Consider the following 20879-nt stretch of genomic DNA (forward strand, 5'->3'; position numbering starts at 1 on the left):
TAACCTATCCATTTCCCTTTTTAAATTTTCTAATCTACCTGCCCGGTTAAGGAATCTGACATTCCACGCTCCGAGCCGTAGAACGCCAGTTTTCTTTCTCCTGATAATGGCGTCCTTTTGAGTAGTCCCGGCCCGGAGATCCGAATGGGGGACTATTTTACCTCCGGAATATTTTACCCTAAAGGATGCCATCATCATTTAATCATGCAGTAAAGCTGCATGCCCTCGGGAAAAATTACGGCTGTAGTTTTCCCTTGCTTTCAGCCGTTCACAGTACCACAACAGCAAGGCCGTTTTGGTTAGTGCTACAGGGCCAGATCAGTCAATCATCCAGACTGTTGCCCCTGCAACTACTGAAAATGCTGCTGCCCCTCTTTAGGAACCACACGTTTGTCTGGCCTCTCAACAGATACCCCTCCATTTTGGTTGCACCTACGGTACGGCTATCTGTTTCGTTGAGGCACGCAAGCCTCCCCACCAATGGCAAGGTCCATGGTTCATGGGGAAGCAAAATGATACAGAACTCAAGAAGTTTTTTGTGAGATGTTCATAGATGTTCAGTTTGTGAACTGTTAGTCAAATAACACACGACTTGTTTATTTGTCATTTTGACCCACATGCATACCAAAGTGTCTGCATCAATGTCAGTCACAAGCTGCCCCAATATGTCTGCCTGTACAATGACATCCTGCTTCCTTGAACTTAGGTATGCTTTCGTAAATGGACTTGTCTGGCAGATGGAGCCTTGTTATAAGTGGTCCTGAATTTCAGATGCACTGTAGTTGTGGACTTGCTCTTGCAGAACATCATGATGCAAAATGGCTCCTCAGTTGGTCTGGCAGCCATATTGTTGGAGATGGAAAAAAAATCTTGAATTGTTGTATCCTTACATGTTACCGTATAATATCTAACCTTAATACAAATGTGTTTTACAATTACTTGAAAGTGCGAAGATCATTTTGAATGATCCTTTATATAAAAAATGAAGGCCCCAGAAGGCATGATCAATGGTCAAAGTAACTTTGTACTTGTACACACCATCAGGAGGTGTGGAAACGATTAGAGTTGCAATTCTCTGTGATAGGTGGAATCCCCACCAGAGCGCATGAGTGCTGTCTGTGTTCAGCATTGTTCCAAGGCACATACAATATATAAGGGATGCAAACAGGATCAGGTGTTAGTGATCCCTGTGAAGGACATGGAGATGCCACGTAATTGTGTGAGACAGGGTTAACAACAACTGATAGTCTGAAAGGGGTGTCAGTGCATGTTTCCATTTTGTTGGTTGGTCAAATTATGCAACATCCAGGTTTGTGGAGCCCGTGGATGGAGGAGTGACCCGACATTGTGGGAACCTGAATGCAGGCATACTCCTCATCATTACAGTCGACCACATCTGACCACTGCACAATAGGATCAGAGTTTTGCATACTGAGTGCATTATAATCCCTTCACATCTTCACCTGCCATCTGTGAACAAGTAATTGGCCCCTTGCAACATTTTGTGGTATCTAACAACATTTATTGGAGACTAGCAACTGCCAGACTATTGAACCATTGTCCCATGCATAGGCTGCAATAAACACCATAACATGAATGGCTGCATTTAGAGTGATGCCACGGCTGTGAGGTATGACTGCTGATGAATGATGCTGCATTGTGTTCAGTGACAAATTGTGGTTCTGTACTGCTGTGAATTACCATTGTCAGTGTGTTTGGTGATGACCTGTGGAAAAGTTCCTTTCTTCCATGTTTTGGACTGGCACAGCAGCATCATGGTGTGGGAGCCATCAGGTATGCCTTCGTAGCAATTGAGGGTATGTGATGGACACATTGCATCCTCATGTGTTACCTCCCATCAAATAGTATTGCGGTGTCATTTTCAGCAGGACAAGGATTATCCACATACTCACAGTCTCTATGAACTGTCTACTTGATTTTGAGGAACTCCCATGGCTAGCAAGATTCCAAGATCTGCCCTGATAGAACACGTGTGGGACCAGCTCGGAAGTCAACTCCATCTAAGTGCCGCTATCCAGGTTTCGATGACCATTCAACAGCTGTGAGCCAACTTGCCTCAGAAAAGGAGACAATGGCTTTATGAATCCTTTCCCAATTGGATGTGAACTTGACTGGGCTAGAAGGGCTGCAGTATGATACTGATGAGTGGGCTATTACTGTCAAGTTCTTTGTATATTTGACTCAGTATTGTAATCACTGAAATAGCATCACATATCCTCTCAGCCTATAAAGTTTCATTTCGTTTCCTCTTCCCCTTCTGGGTGCTTCAGTTTTTGTCAGGCAGTGTATTTCTATATACATGCATAGTTTCACCTTATTTGAATCACTCCAACTGTTTTAATATGTGCTTTGTTGTGATTAAAAATATTGTGGTGCCTTACCAAACCCTTGAATTTAATAGAAATACATGGAAAAAATTATTATAGCTTGGCTAATAAGCTTTTTTAACATAAATGTGAAATCAGAGATTTTTTATATAAAATTAAAAAGATAATATGACTTTTTTAAAAAATCTGTTAAATAACTTGCATTTTCTGTTGCACAATTGTGATTTCTAGACTTGCAGCACTACAAGCATGCTTTTTTCCCTTTATAACACATATTTTCAATTGAATATAAAAGAGGGAAACATTCCACGTGGAAAAAATATATCTAAAGAAAGATGATGAGACTTACCAAACAAAAGCGCTGGCAGGTCGATAGACACAAAAACAAACACAAATATACACACAAAATTCAAGCTTTCGCAACAAACTGTTGCCTCATCAGGAAAGGGGGAAGGAGAGGGAACAGTTTGTTGTGAAAGCTTGAATTTTGTGTGTATATTTGTGTTTGTTTTTGTGTCTATCGACCTGCCAGCGCTTATATTTTCAAGTTGCATACATAAATTAAATGTTTGATGTAGGGTACTCTATTATATTACACAGATTCCTTTTGAAAATGCCTATGAAATACCAGTGTTTGACCTTGAGTTATTCTGGAACTCTAGAATTGTTCATGACCCACTACTGCATACATTGAATTCATCTGCATTATAGCTCCTGTTACTGCAAAATAATTTTACTCTGTACTACGAAATAAATTTAGAAATTGCATGACACTACCCTTTTTGGGTGTATACTCTTCACTCTCTCTGTCTCTACCATGCATTTCCTTTAGATGATAGCCACTCTCACTGAATTTTTTGTGAATACTTTCCATTTCTGGCTACCTTCTCTTTCATGGGCAAGTCTTCATATAATTCAAAACTGAATGGCATTGATTGATTTTATCTTGAGGTGTCAAAATCTGGTGTAAGAATGCTTTGTGGTCACAACTACATGATGGTAAGTCAAATGGTCACTTCAGATAATACCTGCAAAGACAGACATAATTAGGAATTGGAAAATTCCTACCAAAGCAAAGATCATGATATACAAATCACATCTGCCAATTTTGTCTTGTGGATCAGTGTACTGGTTATGGATGAAGAAAGATCTGAGTAGAGTACAACCAATAGAGATGTGCTTTCTGTGAAGGTTGCTGGGTAAGGGAGAAGGGACAGGATAAGAAATGAAATAATAAAAAACATGCTTCAGATCAGTCCTCTAAAAGAAACAATGAAGAGTGGTGGTGTGAAATCGTTTGGTCCCATTAAAAGACTGAGGAAAGAAAGATTACTAAGACGAACTGTGAAATGGATGGAGTCTGGAAGAAGACCAATTGGAAGACCATGAACAAATTGGAGAGACAGATGAAAGATTATGTGGATCGAGGCCTGTGAACAACCAGTGTAAGCAGTAACATTTCAGGAAGAAGAATAATGCAACGCAGCACTAACCTCAGATTGCTGGCTTTATTTTATTTACATTCTTTAATACTCCTTTCCCTCTTCTGATGTGAATCACTATCTTTCCATGTAGCGATATATGATCCTGTGTTCACTTTGAGATTACCATTTAGATAAAATACACTGTGTATCTTCAGAAAACTGCATTAATACACCAAAAAAGGTATTTGACAACTGCAGGAGTTCACTCAAAAATTACCAGAGGTGTCTTCTCAGTAGCCTCTGTCTGTCAGGTTATTAAGATACAACATCTACAACAAGGGTCGAAACATATGGTGCTAGTTTTACATATTTCAGTGACTCTCCTTCCAGGGTAATGTGCTGCACCCTCCCTATAAAGAAATCGCAAATTTCATTTGATATCCCATAGGCTTGTTTCCTAAATGCTGATAATAGAAATTTCGTTGAAACTGATATAAAGATTCTCAAAATCTTTATTTCAAGGTAAAATGATAATTCATAGTCAATACTCTGTTGCAAAATTTTGTTTGTGAGTTCCAAATCATCTGTTGTGTTGTATCTACATCTAAAGCAAACATATCCATTCTTCTCTAAAGCCAACATATCCCTTCTTCTTCTCCTTGACTGTCTCTTTGATGTTGGAGACCAAATGCATTTTCTACATTCTTCCATCAATCATTTCTGTTCCTGGCTTTTGTGGACCATTCCGCTTTTCTCAGTTCTACATCTGATGAAAATCCAGTGTTTTGTTTATGTGATTAGAAATAATTTTAGTGAATATTTTGTACATTATGGACTGGAGGCTGGTGTTTCTCTAGTAATATATGTCCCCTTAGTTCCCTTACTTAGAAAGTAGGATAATTACAGCATTATTCCAATTTTCGAGATTTATCTGCTTCCAGGAACATCTAGTAAACTGAATTGCAAGTTCAAATTGTATTACTTATCCTACAACTTTAGACATTTATACTGAAACACCACCATTTACTTGCATTTTCTTTTCTTCGTACTTCAGAAGCCACTACCCATTGGCAGGGGTGAGCAAATGAGTCACACATATGACAGAACAAGGCAGGAACACATTGCAGTTACTACAGAGGGGGGAGACCTGTGGTCTAGGGGTAGCGTCTTTGATTCATAATCAAAACGTCTTCGGTCCCAGGTTCTATCCCCGCCACTGCCTAAATTTTGATAAATAATCAGCATTGGCAGCCGAAGACTTCCGGCATAAGAAGTCACTCTCATTCTGCCAACGGCCTTGTCAAAGAGGGCGGAGGAGCGGATAGAGGTTCAGGACACTCTCTTGTCCTTGGGGTGGGAAATTGCCCCTAAAGGCGGAAGAATCAGCAATGATCAACGACATGAGGATGCCGAAGGCAATGGAAACCACTGCATTAAAGACACATAACGTGTATCCACAGGACATGTGGCCTGTAGTTGAAGAAGTGTCATGATGATCTCTCCATTGGCAAAAGATTCTGGAATAGTCCCCCAGTCGGATGTCCAGGAGGGGACTGCCAAGGGGGAGGTTACCATGAGAAATAGATTGAATAATCAACGAAAGGATAACGTTCTACGAGTCGGGACGTGCAATGTCAGAAACTAGAAAATATGAAAAGGGAAATGCAAAGGCTCAATCTAGATATAGTAGGGGTCAGTGAAGTGAAGTGGAAGGAAGACAAGGATTTCTGGTCAGATGAGTATCGGGTAATATCAACAGCAGCAGAAAATGGTATAACAGGTGTAGGATTCGTTATGAATAGGAAGGTAGGGCAGAGGGTGTGTTACTGTGAACAGTTCAGTGACCGGGTTGTTCTAATCAGAATCGACAGCAGACAACACCGACAACGATAGTTCAGGTATACATGCTGACGCTGCAAGCTGAAGATGAACAGATAGAGAAAGTGTATGAGGATATTGAAAGGGTAATGCAGTATGTAAAGGGGGACGAAAATCTAATAGTCATGGGCGACTGGAATGCAGTTGTAGGGGAAGGAGTAGAAGAAAAGGTTACAGGAGAATATGGGCTTGGGACGAGGAATGAAAGAGGAGAAAGACTAATTGAGTTCTGTAACAAGTTTCAGCTAGTAATAGCGAATACCCTGTTCAAGAATCACAAGAGGAGGAGGTATACTTGGAAAAGGCCGGGAGATGCGGGAAGATTTCAATTAGATTACATCATGTTCAGACAGAGATTCCGAAATCAGATACTGGATTGTAAGGCGTACCCAGGAGCAGATATAGACTCAGATCAAAATATAGTAGTGATGAAGAGTAGGCTGAAGTTCAAGACATTAGTCAGGAAGAATCAATACGCAAAGAAGTGGGATACGGAAGTACTAAGGAATGACGAGATACGTTTGAAGTTCTCTAACGCTATAGATACAGCAATAAGGAATAGCGCAGTAGGCAGTACAGTTGAAGAGGAATGGACATCTCTAAAAAGGGTCATCACAGGAGTTGGGAAGGAAAACATAGGTACAAAGAAGGTAGCTGCGAAGAAACCATGGGTAACAGAAGAAATACTTCAGTTGATTGATGAAAGGAGGGAGTACAAACATGTTCCGGGAAAATCAGGAATACAGAAATACAAGTCGCTGAGGAATGAAATAAATAGGAAGTGCAGGGAAGCTAAGATGAAATGGCTGCAGGAAAAATGTGAAGACATCGAAAAAGATATGATTGTCGGAAGCACAGACTCAGCATACAGGAAAGTCAAAACAACCTTTGGTGACATTAAAAGCAATGGTGGTAACATTAAGAGTGCAACGGGAATTCCACAGTTAAATGCAGAGGAGAGAGCAGATAGGTGGAAAGAATACATTGAAAGCCTCTATGAGGGTGAAGATTTGTCTGATGTGATAGAAGAAGAAACAGGAGTCGATTTAGAAGAGATAGGGGATCCAGTATTAGAATCGGAATTTAAAAGAGCTTTGGAGGACTTACGGCCAAATAAGGCAGAAGGGATAGATAACATTCCATCAGAATTTCTAAAATCATTGGGGGAAGTGGCAACAAAACGACTATTCACGTTGGTGTGTAGAATATATGAGTCTGGAGACATACCATCTGACTTTCAGAAAAGCATCATCCACACAATTCCAAAGACGGCAAGAGCTGACAAGTGCGAGAATTATCGCACAATCAGCTTAACAGCTCATGCATCGAAGCTGCTTACAAGAATAATATACAGAAGAATGGAAAAGAAAATTGAGAATGCGCTAGGTGACGATCAGTTTGGCTTTAGGAAAAGTAAAGGGACGAGAGAGGCAATTCTGACGTTACGGCTAATAATGGAAGCAAGGCTAACGAAAAATCAAGACACTTTCATAGGATTTGTCGACCTGGAAAAAGCGTTTGACAATATAAAATGGTGCAAGCTGTTCGAGATTCTGAAAAAAGTAGGAGTAAGCTATAGGGAGAGACGGGTCATATACAATATGTACAACAACCAAGAGGGAATAATAAGAGTGGACGATCAAGAACGAAGTGTTCGTATTAAGAAGGGTGTAAGACAAGGCTATAGCCTTTCGCCCCTACTCTTCAATCTGTACATCGAGGAAGCAATGATGGAAATAAAAGAAAGGTTCAGGAGTGGAATTAAAATACAAGGTGAAAGGATATCAATGATACAATTCGCTGATGACATTGCTATCCTGAGTGAAAGTGAAGAAGAATTAAATGATCTGCTGAACGGAATGAACAGTCTAATGAGTACACAGTATGGTTTGAGAGTAAATCGGAGAAAGACGAAGGTAATGAGAAGTAGTAGAAATGAGAACAGCGAGAAACTTAACATCAGGATTGATGGTCACGAAGTCAATGAAGTTAAGGAATTCTGCTACCTAGGCAGTAAAATAACCAATGACGGACGGAGCAAGGAGGACATCAAAAGCAGACTCGCTATGGCAAAGAAGGCATTTCTGGCCAAGAGAAGTCTACTAATATCAAATACCGGCCTTAATTTGACGAAGAAATTTCTGAAGATGTATGTCTGGAGTACAGCATTGTATGATAGTGAAACATGGACTGTGGGAAAACCGGAACAGAAGAGAATCGAAGCATTTGAGATGTGGTGCTATAGACGAATGTTGAAAATTAGGTGGACTGATAAGGTAAGGAATGAGGAGGTTCTACGCAGAATTGGAGAGGAAAGGAATATGTGGAAAACACTGATAAGGAGAAGGGACAGGATGATAGGACATCTGCTAAGACATGAGGGAATGACTTCCATGGTACTAGAGGGAGCTGTAGAGGGCAAAAACTGTAGAGGGAGACAGAGATTGGAATACGTCAAGCAAATAATTGAAAATGTAGGTTGCAAGTGCTATTCTGAGATGAAGAGGTTAGCACAGGAAAGGAATTCGTGGCGGGCCGCATCAAACCAGTCAGTAGACTGATGGGGCAAAAAAAAAAAAAAAAAAAAAAAAAAAAAAAAAAAAAAAAAAAAAAAAACACCTACCTTGCTGCACTTGTGCACAGGTAAACTGACAGACATTCATGTGCACGAGTTCCCCATAGGGAAATGTTGGACCAGCCTGTCACAAGGTTTTATACATCTCAACTGACATTATTTCCTGAATGTCACTCTTTTCATAATTATTTATCGGAATGTCTGAATTCTTGTGCATTTTCCTCATCTTCATCATCATTATTCAGTGATCTACAGTGTGTATGTGGTAGTGAATACTTTCCATTTTACCACATGTTAGGGTTTCTTCATGTTCCATTCATATATAAATTGCGGGAAAAATGACAGCTTCAGTGTGTCTGTGTGTGCAGTAACTAATCTAATTTTGTCTTTGTGCTTCCTATGGCAGCAATCGTTAGAAGAAAGTAGTATGTTTCTAGCAACACCACTGCCACTGTCATCTTAGCTGCAGTTCCCCCCCCCCCCCCCCCCCCACACACACACACACACACACACACCCCTTCTTTAAGAACTTCCGTCTTATTGTGTGTTGACTATTTCCATGTTATTTCAGTTTAAGTAAAAGAACTTTGATTTTCACATTGGAGTGATATCCATTGTTATTAAATGAGGGCATACTAGGACAGAGAGATTTGTATTTTAAATATGCCCATTTATTTACTATAACTAAGGGACAGTAGACAGATTTTGTGATGCCACACAATCAGCATGGAATGTGTTTTGGTAGGCAGTAAGCTGACAGTCATTAAATTAATTTTTTAGTTATGTAACATTTTATGTTTATTTTATTTGGGTTATACAGCGTTATTACCCATATTAGAAGTAAGAGTCTATGAGACAGCCATCCTTAGCTAAAGTGAACTGCTTAAGCAAAATTTCAGATGTGATGCTAGCAATCTTCACAGCAGCTGGACTTGTGCAGGGAGGAGATTCAGGAGGTTCAGCCTGAGGTAGTCAAGTAGTACATCTCTAACATACACATTCAGATATGGAAAAATGAAGTAAAGAAAGAATATTACGGCTTTTGTGGCTTGTTGACAATGAGATCCTAAGAAATAAATAACAAACTTGGTTTGCAGAAGGGAGGGAGAGGAAATTGGTAATGTTCTCTTCCAAGAAACCACCAAGAGCCTGTGGCAGTTTCACAGTGGTTCAGTCCACAAGTTATATAACCAGATATCAAGTGCTCAAATAGAATACGAAGTGGGAGGGAATTTAGAAAGTTGGAATAGTGTTTTGACATATCTAATTATTTCTGTTCATTATTCGTATGTAATTTTAATTATAAGATGTGTCCAGTTATTCTAGTGACATAATTAATGAAATTGGTAACAATGCAATCCAAAAGTAGATTGTACAATTAACATAGTCATTTCAGATATTTGTGTGAAAGACATACACATAATATAGATTAATTTTTTTGTCTCTTAGTGCCGTCAGTTGCTCGGGGCCCCTACTGATTTTGTGACTGCCTGCCAGTTTGATATCTGTCACACATTAGAGAAGGAGGATGCTGCTTGCAGGGATATGGAAGCATATGTTCGGAAATGTACACAGCAAGGGCTGTGTGTGGACTGGCGTTCACCATCACGGTGTCCTTTTGTATGTCCACCTGGTATGTTCTCCTACTACATATAGCTGAGTGCATTCGATTGAGATGGTACTGCTCTGATATACTTATGGATTAGACATTACCGCAAACAAAACACAGTCTTTGAAAATCTCTTAGGCCCCTACTTCTTAAGGTTTGTTATGCTTCAATTTCTTTATTTCCTCACTTCCTACTTTTACTATCAGTATAGTAGACAAATTATGCTAGTAATAAGCAGTACTACTGGATTGAGGAGTGAAGAAGTTATAGGGAAACATGAATGTTTATAATATACATTTATTTGTGCATCCACGTAGTACCAGTAGAAGTAGACTGCACATTTAAGAAGCGAATGAGTATTGTGTGTTTTCTCAAAGAAATTTTAAGGCTCTCTATTAGAAACAAATCCATTGGCTTACATTTTATTGATGACTGAATTTCTCCTTTACTTCAATACTTTATTGTCAAGGTGTAGTCTTGTGGAGGCTATTTTCCAGGTTCAGTTAATTATTACCATTGTCACTATACCTAAACATGTCCAGTGATTATGTTACACTTAGCTCGACACATAAAAACTGATTCTGTAAATAACAGCAATGACAGACATTCCATCCACATATATTAATTTTACTCTCAATAAATGTGGGAATTTGCCTGAAAGCATTAGGCATAATTAGAAAATATTACAGTTTATTTATTTAACATTTATTCACATAATTGTGTATAACTGAAGTATTTTGGCCATAGGTATGGTCTACCATGCATGTGGTTCTGGTTGTGTAAAGACGTGTGACAATTACAAGACTTACAATGATACTGAATGCCCCTTGGGTACCAAAGAAGGATGCTTTTGTCCAGAAGGACAGGTAGGTCTTTCCATTTTTGCTTTGTTTTCACTATTGCTGCTGCACAATCCCTGATATTTCCATTGTTATGCTGTGATGCCCGTATTCATGTAGAAAAACTGTAAGTTACATGACAAATCTGGAAGGTATAAATATATTAATCTTACAATTACACTTTAGAGGCAGATGTTTAAAACAAACACTATGAGAGAAGTGGCAAAGACTGTTTCATAATACAGTGGAAACTCGATTAACCGTCATCTTTGGGACTGTGGTCGTGACGGTTGAGTGAATAGACAGATAACAGAAACACTGTATACCTCCAAAACATAACCTTAATCAATTATTTTATGTATAGACACATATCACTCTCACAGTAGTATAATAATATTTTGGAGCGAAAACAAATTAAACACGATTGTAATAGCAAATAAAACTATTTATTACATGATGAAAACATCCGTACAGTAGCTACAAAAGTTGCAAAATACGTAATGTATAGTACTGTACTGTACTATAAACTTACAGGTGAAATAGTTTATCTAGCTTGGAAATAGTTGGTCAATTTCTTCTGCCTTTTTGATGTTTGAGCTTTCACCCTGGCAATATTTCATATTTTTCGGAGCAGTAGTGCCTGCATTGCATTAGCCTCTTCTTGACTTTCAAACCATTCTATACACTTGGACAGCTTTGTTTCGGCCTCTGAATGGCTAATAGTTTGTTTTTCTTCATGGTTTGAACACTCGTCTTCATCAGCCCCTTCTTCTTCTTCTTCTTCTTCTTCTTCTTCTTCTTCTTCTTTGGTGGCACTTACACTGGCAACAATTTCGTCATCACTCAAAATTTGAAAACCCCCGTCCACTTTGTCACACTCTAACCACTCTGATACTTCTTCTGACGTCAAATTTGTGCTGATTTGTAAATTATTGCACAAACTGACCATCTCGTCAACTGTCACACACTCAGATTCCTCCGATTCTTCACCTCTAGGTTGAGATTTGACGCTGACAAATCACTCCATGCACTGGCAACATTGAAAATGGCATCTTTAATACTGTAATACCTCCAAAACTGTTTTACAGGTGTTGATTCATCAGATGAGAGCAAACTCTCGATAAAAATTTTTTTCTAACACAACGTTTCATGTTTTCGATGATTCCCTGATCCATGGGCTGTATAAGTGAAGTTGTGTTTGGTGGAAGGAAGAGACATGTTATGTTGCCGTCATCACTTTCCATTTCACAAGTAGGGTGCGTTGGGGCATTGTCTAATAGCAATAGCACTTTCTGTGGCAACTTTTTTTCAGCCAAATGTGCTCTAACTTGAGGTACAAATTGTTTGTGAAACCAGGCAGAAAAAATTGATTGATCCATCCAAGCACTCTTCTGGGCGTAGTATTGTGCAGGGGAAGCATTCAAATTCAAATTATTGGATGCACGAGGTTTTCTTGATTTCCCAATCACAAGTAGGGGTAGCCTATGACTGCCGGTCGCATTTGCGCAAACCATAGCAGTGATGTGATCTTTTTGTACTTTGAAACCTGGAGCAGCTTTTTCAGAGAGTGATGCTAATGTCTTTTGTGGTAAAGCCTTCCAATGAAGCCCAGTTTCATCACAATTGTAAACTTGCTCCCTAACAAGATTCAATTCAACCATTTTTTTTTCTTTAAATTGTTCCCAGAACTCAGCAATTACAGAGCTATCTGCGCTGAGTTTTTCTCCACTGATATCAAGTTGGCGAATGCCATGACGAAATTTAAACTAATCAAGCCATGTGATACTTGCTTTAAAAGACGAGTCACCATCAAGTTTGTTGTTCATTTCAACAGCCTCGGCCATTATTATAGGCCCTGAAAGTGGAATCCCCTGACTTATTGCTTGTATAAACCATCGGTACATTGCAGTGTCCAATTCATCATATTTTGCAGGTTTCATTGTCTTTCTTGTTCACACATCTCCATCCATGCTCTGCATTGTTGACACATGTTGTTCTATTTTATCAGCATCACATTTTATATCGTTAACCGTTGTTCTTCCAATACCATAAATCAACGCTACACTTGTCGCAGTTTCACCCTTTCTTAAGCGTTTTTTAATTTCAAGTTTTTGATTAAGTCCTAAAACAACATGTTTACATTTTTCAGGCATTTTATCAAGTCACTGTATCACACACACCTGCACTAAATACGGTAGTGTAAAATATTAGTCAATAAAGCTTATTCAAATGGAAAACACGTAACACGGCACAGCCCGCTAGATACAATGCGACAATTACAGTCTTCTCGCCACAACTGGAAACTGATCCAGTGGTGATTGTTGACTCACAAGTGAGACAAAGACAAGAAAAGGGGGAGATGTGTTAGCACGTCAACTGAAGGTCATATTTTATGTACCATTCTACGGCGGGCGGGTACATTCATTCCCACTAAAATAGAGTAAATAAACAAAGCGAATGCGTCACTGCACCTTAGAGCATTCTGTTATTACAGTATTATTATGCTGTTACAGCAGTGACGGTTAACAGAAACTGATGGTTTAAAGAGTGACGGTTAATCAAGTTTTTACTGTAAAAGTAAAGAAACACTCTTGAGAGGAGGGGGAAGGGGGTGAGATATACATTATACCCTGCAAAGAGTTCAGTTTGTACCACAATAAAATTAATCTGCACCAAGTTAAAGAAGACTTTCTAAGCTGTTCAGTGCTTTATCTGCTTATGAGTATGCTGATTACATTTTGATTTATCACCTATTTCACATCAATGAATTATCATTATAAGTGACCAAAAATTTTTGTATTTTTAACCTGTATGTCATTATCAACACTTATAGATTGCTTAATGCAAGGATCTGCAAAACTAGAAGCTATTTTATGTGTTCTGAATCAATTGTGAGTTCATTCTTCTTTGTTTTGCCTGGTACTTCAGCAGAGACTCACTCATGTCATGAGCAGATGCTACAGCAGTTTTTGAAGAACCCTTTGATTGCTTTAACATGCCATGTGTGCAGGTGAATAAAATGCACATGACACATATCAAGTTTTAAATTTGATGGAATGCCCAGATAGTTTTACTCCACTGTAAATTTGATGTATACTATTCACATGACATTTGTCCTTGTGACCATTTGGTTTGTGTTATGTAGAAATTTCAGTCATATTAATGTGCTGCTATTAATACCACAATATTTTACTTATTATCTATATAATCAAAGTCTATAATTCAGTCATGGAAAATTTCAAAAGGATAGAATTTCTTTTTCTGGCTTATTGCAAATTCAGGGGGAGATTGTGACTATCAAGTCAACATATAACATCAGTATTTGTTGACCATTCCCTCATAACCATAAGGATTACTGTTGTCTATGACTTAATTAATTTTGTAAGCTGCCTATTCATTGTGTCTTAAAGCTAATGTCTGTCAGTGCCTGTAGTGCCTGCCTTAGTGAATAAAGTGCATTTTTATTTTGTTGTTTGTTTTTAGTTTCTGGCCTTTCTGCCGCTGTTAAGAAGAATTAGTTAAATGTGGTGCCCAGCAATTTTGTTTTATTATCATCTGTCTCTCAGCATAAGTTGAGGAACTAAGTCATATTAGTGTTATATACAAAAAAATCCAAATACACTTATGAAGATGGAGCAGAAGGAAATGGAAAAATACTAATAATTAGATGCCAACACATGTACAAAACAATATTTCATGTACACAGTATTTCAGAAAAATTATTTTTAATTCCTGAGAAAAAGCAGGTAAAATGTAATGTAACACTGGATGATTTTACAGGTTTTGCACAATGGAACTTGCATTGATGAGGCTCGTTGTTCTCCATGTGATGATGAAGGTCACTTTGATGGAGATATATGGAAGCCTGATGCATGCACTACTTGCAGTTGCAAAGGTAAATACTTGTGATATTATTAGTTTCTTGTATCACTGATAAAATAATTACTAATTTGGAATATGGACTATCTCACTAGTTTATAGATTTGATGTTTCATTCACATGCTTCTGTGACTTCACACTGACTATTTACATAATTTTTACACGTATTTATTGCAAATTCAGACTAAATTCATTCTAATTATATTCTTACCATTGCAAAAATGAACACACTAAACAAGATACTGTTTCTTATTATGTCTGAAAGATCGCCTTTGAAACAAATATAATAGGTACATCTGTTTTGAACTGTCTTCATCAGTTAATTGGTAGATGTACCACCATCATAGGCTAGTTGAAGGCTCGTGTGCTTCAACCAACAGTGCATTAATAATGTTTTAATTATGTTAATGAAGCTTTCTGTGACAAATCTATATCAGTTACTCCAGTTATCAATGATGTGCATACTATCTGTTGTAAAGTATTAAAAACTGCACAAAAATTCGCTCCACACCAACTTAGAGCCCTACAAGCGCATGGTCCATCAGAGTGGTCTGAAGGCAGCTGGAGTGTAGAACAGAGAGCATGAATATCTTTGCAAAGGATGACAGAACTTGCTGAAGATGGCTGATGCTGCCTTGCCTAATGATAACTGAGTGAGCCTGACAGAACCGAGTGAGCAATTGTCCATGGTCATGCTGATATCACATGCTTGCACCCACTTGCACACAGACTGCGAATTTACAGTGTCCATATGAGCATTGCACTTCTGTTACCATCAGAATTGGGAAAATATTTTCAAATAATGAGAAACACATACAGATAAAAATTATTATTCATTATTCCTGAATAACAGATAAAAATATTTATTCAAACCATTATTTATTTACACGAATAAAAACATTTAGTCATCATCTGTGAATAACACACATTACAAGTAATGGATTAATTTGAATCCCAGTGATATCTATTGCTCTAATTCTTTGTCATTAAACAAATGTACTTTTTATTACCTGTTAAATAGTTTTCATAACAACTCTCTCTTCATAACAACCCTCTATTTTCCTCCCTATGCTCAATCTGAAGTGTAATTCAAACAGTGCGGTGCAGTGGTGGTGTTCTTACTGTACCTGACCTTCAACAATAAACCAAACATTCAAAACAACTGAAAAAGCAGATGTATATCAGGAACATATGTATCAGCAAGATAATTTTTTTTAATCAGATGTATAAAGCTCACAATATTAAAAAATTCCTCTTATTTTTTGATCACACCTCATGTATTATGAAAGCCAAGAGTGTAAATATTAAATGGTAAAGGTGTCAAAAACAGAACCTTACCACAAACCTGTACTCATAGTTTTTAGTCATAGTGTGCTTTCTTTGTGTATGACATGTAGCAGCCAAGCAAAGAGGAAGTAAAAATGGTATCCCTCAGAAGAGTATTGATTTGATTTGATTTTTATGAGGTATATTTTGTTTCCTCATTTCCATGGCCAGCACTTGCGATACAGCATTATTAAACCTCCTTTACACTGCAAGAGGGAACGAGAATTCTCTCTGGTGTAAATGCTAGGCTCACATGCATGAACGCCATTCAGTCATGCATGGTTAACATTTGCAGTTGTTTGCTCATGTTTCACTGGTTGTCAGTTTCTCAATGAACCATCAAAGGAAGTTTGTGTCCTCTCTGCTGAGGCACTAGCAGTACTGAAAGCTTTCTTCTGCTATGCTGTCTACTTTTTATGTTGTTGTTTGAGTTACCTGAGCTATGGAGTGGGCCAAAGAGAGTGTAATGTTTCTGATAGGAAAATATAGATCTCGTACATGCTTCTGCCATCCAAGAAATTCATACCACGAACACCAAAGGAAAAGAAATGTGATTGGTAGAAAACTGCCAAAGCACTCAAAGGTCCAACTGGGGGTGTGGGCAAGATGATAAATTCATTGAGAATGGAGTGAACAAGCACAAGCTTTGTAATTCTTTTTATTAAAAAGGAAAAGCACAATAAATTTCCTTGAAAATAGACAAGTGTGAATATGTATGTGTTATGCTGACTAAAAATATGAGAAAGATGTTTTTGTCTACATTCATGGTGTCTGTAATTACATGGCTGATGAATCACTGTTATGTTACAAACTTTTGATGCTAAATAAATATAGTTTACCCATTTCATGCTATCTTCCTTCTAACAAATTATGTAGCAGATTTTATCTAGTGACAGGTCGTATTTATATTTCACATTTCATTAATCATATTTTACTGATGTATCTTTCTTATGTGTACTGTACTAAAGTCCTTTGGAATGCTTTGCATGTGTCACTGCAGACATCAGCAACTATCTGATATAAGCAACTACAAAAATGTGCAACAATCATTAATGTAAATGTTTCTGATTGCTAATATCCAGAGTGTAAATGCTAGCCTTTCTTCAGTTTTTTTGGCCTTTGGTAAATAGGATGCTGCTTTTAAATGTCTTCCTCAGTTGTAATGAGCAACCAGCAAAAAGTTTCAAATGGCATTCGTGCAAAGTAATGGATAAATGCTAAGGAAAACAGGCACTGTAGTTCAGTGTTAGCACACTACCTCTGCATTTCACATTTACGTACAAATGGAACCATCTAAATTCTTCCTTTCCTATGCCAAATACAAATCTGCTGCACAATGTTTGTGACTTCACTTGTGTTTTCTTCATTTTGAAGGGTGCTTTATACTCTCTACTTAAGTCCAGGAAGGTATGCATTTCTGTTGACATTGAGTTGTCTGCAGCTCACCACATGAAAGAAAACATTTCCAGTGTGTTTTTCTTTCTGAAAACCCATCTGATTGCTACAGAAAATATCATGATATTCATATCTCCCACAATGATGTGATCATCTACTGAAACGCTTTGTAAGAGCATTGTACTAGCTTTATTAGCTATACAGTGACACTAATTACATTTATTTTCAGTTTGAGTGATATTATCAAGCTTATTTTCAGAAGCTGGATATTATAATGATCATATTCTGTCATAAATGCAGAGTAGATAATATTGTCCTTCATAAGGCCAAAATGAAAGCATGAATCTTCCATTGTTTCTTGGCAGAGCAACTTCATAATTATAAACTAAAAGCACAAAATTGTAGATGCTCTACAGTACTGTAGTTCTAATTTTGTGGTTCACTTTTGTAAAGCATGTCAAAGTACACTCATGTTCACAAAAAACAGAACACCTTGATCGACTAGATACAGAACATTTGTATTCACAGGACATGTGCATTAGTATGTTCTGTAGAAATTATTAGCATTTCAGTGACCTCGATTCAGCATGTGTACTGTTGCATAGTAGTTGCAGGGTCCGCCATGGGCTCTGAGAATTTGTTCCATACAAGGTGACATCGGCACGTATAAGAAGCAAATGTCATCCTGCGGTACGGCCATCTGTGCTGCATTCACGTGGTTCCAAAGTTCATTTGTGGTGGTTGGCACTGGGTCACAGCATTGCACCCCTTGTTTCACCATATTGCACACATTTCCAACTGGCTACAGCTCTGATGATCAGGAGGGCCAGGGTAAAAGGCTCACATCCTCTGATGCCAAGAAGGCACATGTTTGTGTAGCAACATGTGGTTGTGCATTGTCTTGCTTAAAAATTGCGTCTGGGTGTTGTACAGAAAGGGTATGGCTACGGTTTGTAGGCTATCATTCACATAGGTCACTCTGATCACAGTGCACTGGACATGCACCAGCTGTGATTTTTTGGTTGAACCCAACAGCACCCCACATGATAAGATCTTTAGTTTGTGCTGTCTGTCTTCTGCGAATGCAGTCACTGTGATGCTGCTCCCCCTGTCTGTGGTGAACCAAAATGGCAGCATTCATTTTCAAACAAATGTAACCTGGATTTGTTCGAAAACAGTATCTCGTTCCATTCATGTCCACAGTGATGTTCCATGCACCATTGCTGTCTAGTATGCTTCTATTCAGTCAAAGATTGGTGGAAAAGTGGATGACACGTGTAACCCATCCGTAATAAATGGCAACATACTGTCACCTCTGATAGTGTACGTTGTGTTACACTGTTCCACCATTGCGCCAGAGCTGAGCAGGATTCAGATTTGTCCTGCAATGCCATTCGGATGGTGTGTTGATCTTCTCAGAGGACAGTCTGGATGGTGCAACCTGAACCATCTCGTCATGTTCTACAGCCTTCCATAAACCATTCGGCACACACCAGTTTCACTGCTGAAACGTGATCCTACATGAGCAGCAATTTCCTGGATGAATGCATCACATTTTCTCATGACAATAAGGTGACCTTGTTCAAACTGACTGATTTAACGGTACGGTTCACTCATTTGTCTCCAAGGCATCCTGCATGTCTGCCCAAGTCACACTGATCCATTACCTTTTGTTTATAGTGACAATGAGAGCAAAGGTACATTTTACCGGTAGGTGCTGATGCACCATGATATCAATGTGGACCTTGATCCTGCAAGCTGACATAGTTCAAATGATAATCATTTTTGCAGGACATACTAATACGCATGTCCTGTGAATATGAATGTCCTATCTCTAATCATTCAAGGCATTCTGTTTTTTCCTGGACACAAGTGCATAAATTGTTTAGACCAGTAGCTATACAACTGTTGTAGGTGAGAGATATCTGTAGCTCAACTGGCAAGAATGGGTGTAGGAGTCAGTGGTGGTGTCAGAACTTGAATCCTTTGTACTCTGGAAATGTTGAACAGCAAGTGATGTCTGCCTCTGTAAGATCTGTTCTGTAATATTCAAGATATGTCAGAAATTAACCTCCAACAAAGTGAGAAGGATGATTGCTACTCACCACACAGAAGAGATAGTGAGGCACATTGAAAACTGACTGCTGGAAATTATCAGGTTTTCTGCTAAGTCCTGCTCCAGACATAGACAGAACACAAACACATTCACCCCACATGCATAACTTATACACACATAGGCACTGTCTTCTCCAGGCACTAAGGCCCAACTTCAATCTTTGCTCATCTCACAGTCAGAAGCATTTGCAGTCAGGTGTGACTGTGTTTGAGATGCACATTTGTGAAGGTGTGTATGTTTTATTTTGTGTACACCAGGGGAAGGACTTAGCTAATAACATGTAGCAGTCTCTTTTCAATGTACCTGCCTGCCACTCAGTGTGGTGAGTAGAAAATTTACCCTTTCATGTTGTAGTAAACATACCCTTTTCATGTTGCTGTTATTCTACCCAACATTTTTCATTGCTAGAAATTGACATCCATTAGGCTATGAATAAAATATTGGGAAATCCAGGATGGAATGTAACAATATTATGAGAAGGATAGGCAGCTCAGCATCTCTGCTATATGGTGAGTAGCAACTTTCCTTCTCATAATATTGTTAATAAAATATTGGGAGTAGTTAAAGCAAATTTGTTAGAAATCTCTGAAAACTACACCTTTGTATTACTTCCCTTACAAGTGCACATCTTTGACACCCTGATTATTTAGTCATGATGTCATGCAAAACACTCCTAAAATTGCACAAAAAGTTGTCTATAGCTACATCAATACCTTTCAGTTCTTCTCCGAATACCAATTTATGTTTATTATTTATTTATTCATATGGTTGACATGCAGTGTATAAAACAACAGGTGTAAAACATTAGTGTATGTATATAACAAGAATACAGAAAGGCAGAATTACATAGAAAACTAACTAAATGTCAATATCTAAATACCTAATCTATATATGAGTTGTATTGTTAGCTTTCATGAGGTTGTTCCAGCTACCCTGATAGGAACACAAGGGGTATTCATCTCTAATGTGCTTCATTGTCTGCTTCGGACCCACACAGTCACTAACCAAGAACCTGTAGTGTCCCATTTGTAAAATGAGTCAGCACATCAACCATCCCCAGTGTGAGATCTGTTCAGTTTGACCCATAGCTTCCTGTCGAGTTCTGTGCCAGCAGTATCACAGCTATACTTTCGGACCCCCCCCCCCCCCATGAACCATGGACCTTGCCGTCGGTGGAGAGGCTTGCGTGCCTCAGCGATACAGATGGCCGTACCGTAGGTGCAACCACAACGGAGGGGTATCTGTTGAGAGGCCAGACAAACATGTGGTTCCTGAAGAGGGGCAGCAGCCTTTTCAGTGGTTGCAGGGGCAACAGTCTGGATGATTGACTGATCTGGCCTTGTAACATTAACCAAAACGGCCTTGCTGTGCTGGTACTGCGAACAGCTGAAAGCAAGGGGAAAATACAGCCGTAATTTTTCCCGAGGGCATGCAGCTTTACTGTATGATTAAATGATGATGGCGTCCTCTTGGGTAAAATATTCTGGAGG

The 20879-nt window shown here is 38.6% G+C and overlaps 1 protein-coding gene across 1 annotated transcript in view; it reads left to right on the forward strand.

Moving 5' to 3' along the window:
* The window catches only part of LOC126251888 (hemocytin), a 541167-nt gene that overhangs the window by 456696 nt on the left and 63592 nt on the right, over positions 1-20879 (forward strand). The window contains exons 63-65 of the mRNA XM_049952591.1: positions 9675-9858; positions 10582-10700; positions 14454-14568. Coding sequence (XP_049808548.1) covers positions 9675-9858; positions 10582-10700; positions 14454-14568 — 418 coding nt within the window. The remainder of the gene's footprint in view (positions 1-9674; positions 9859-10581; positions 10701-14453; positions 14569-20879) is intronic.

This window comes from Schistocerca nitens, chromosome 4, assembly GCF_023898315.1.
Source record: "Schistocerca nitens isolate TAMUIC-IGC-003100 chromosome 4, iqSchNite1.1, whole genome shotgun sequence".
NCBI lineage: Eukaryota > Metazoa > Arthropoda > Insecta > Orthoptera > Acrididae > Schistocerca > Schistocerca nitens.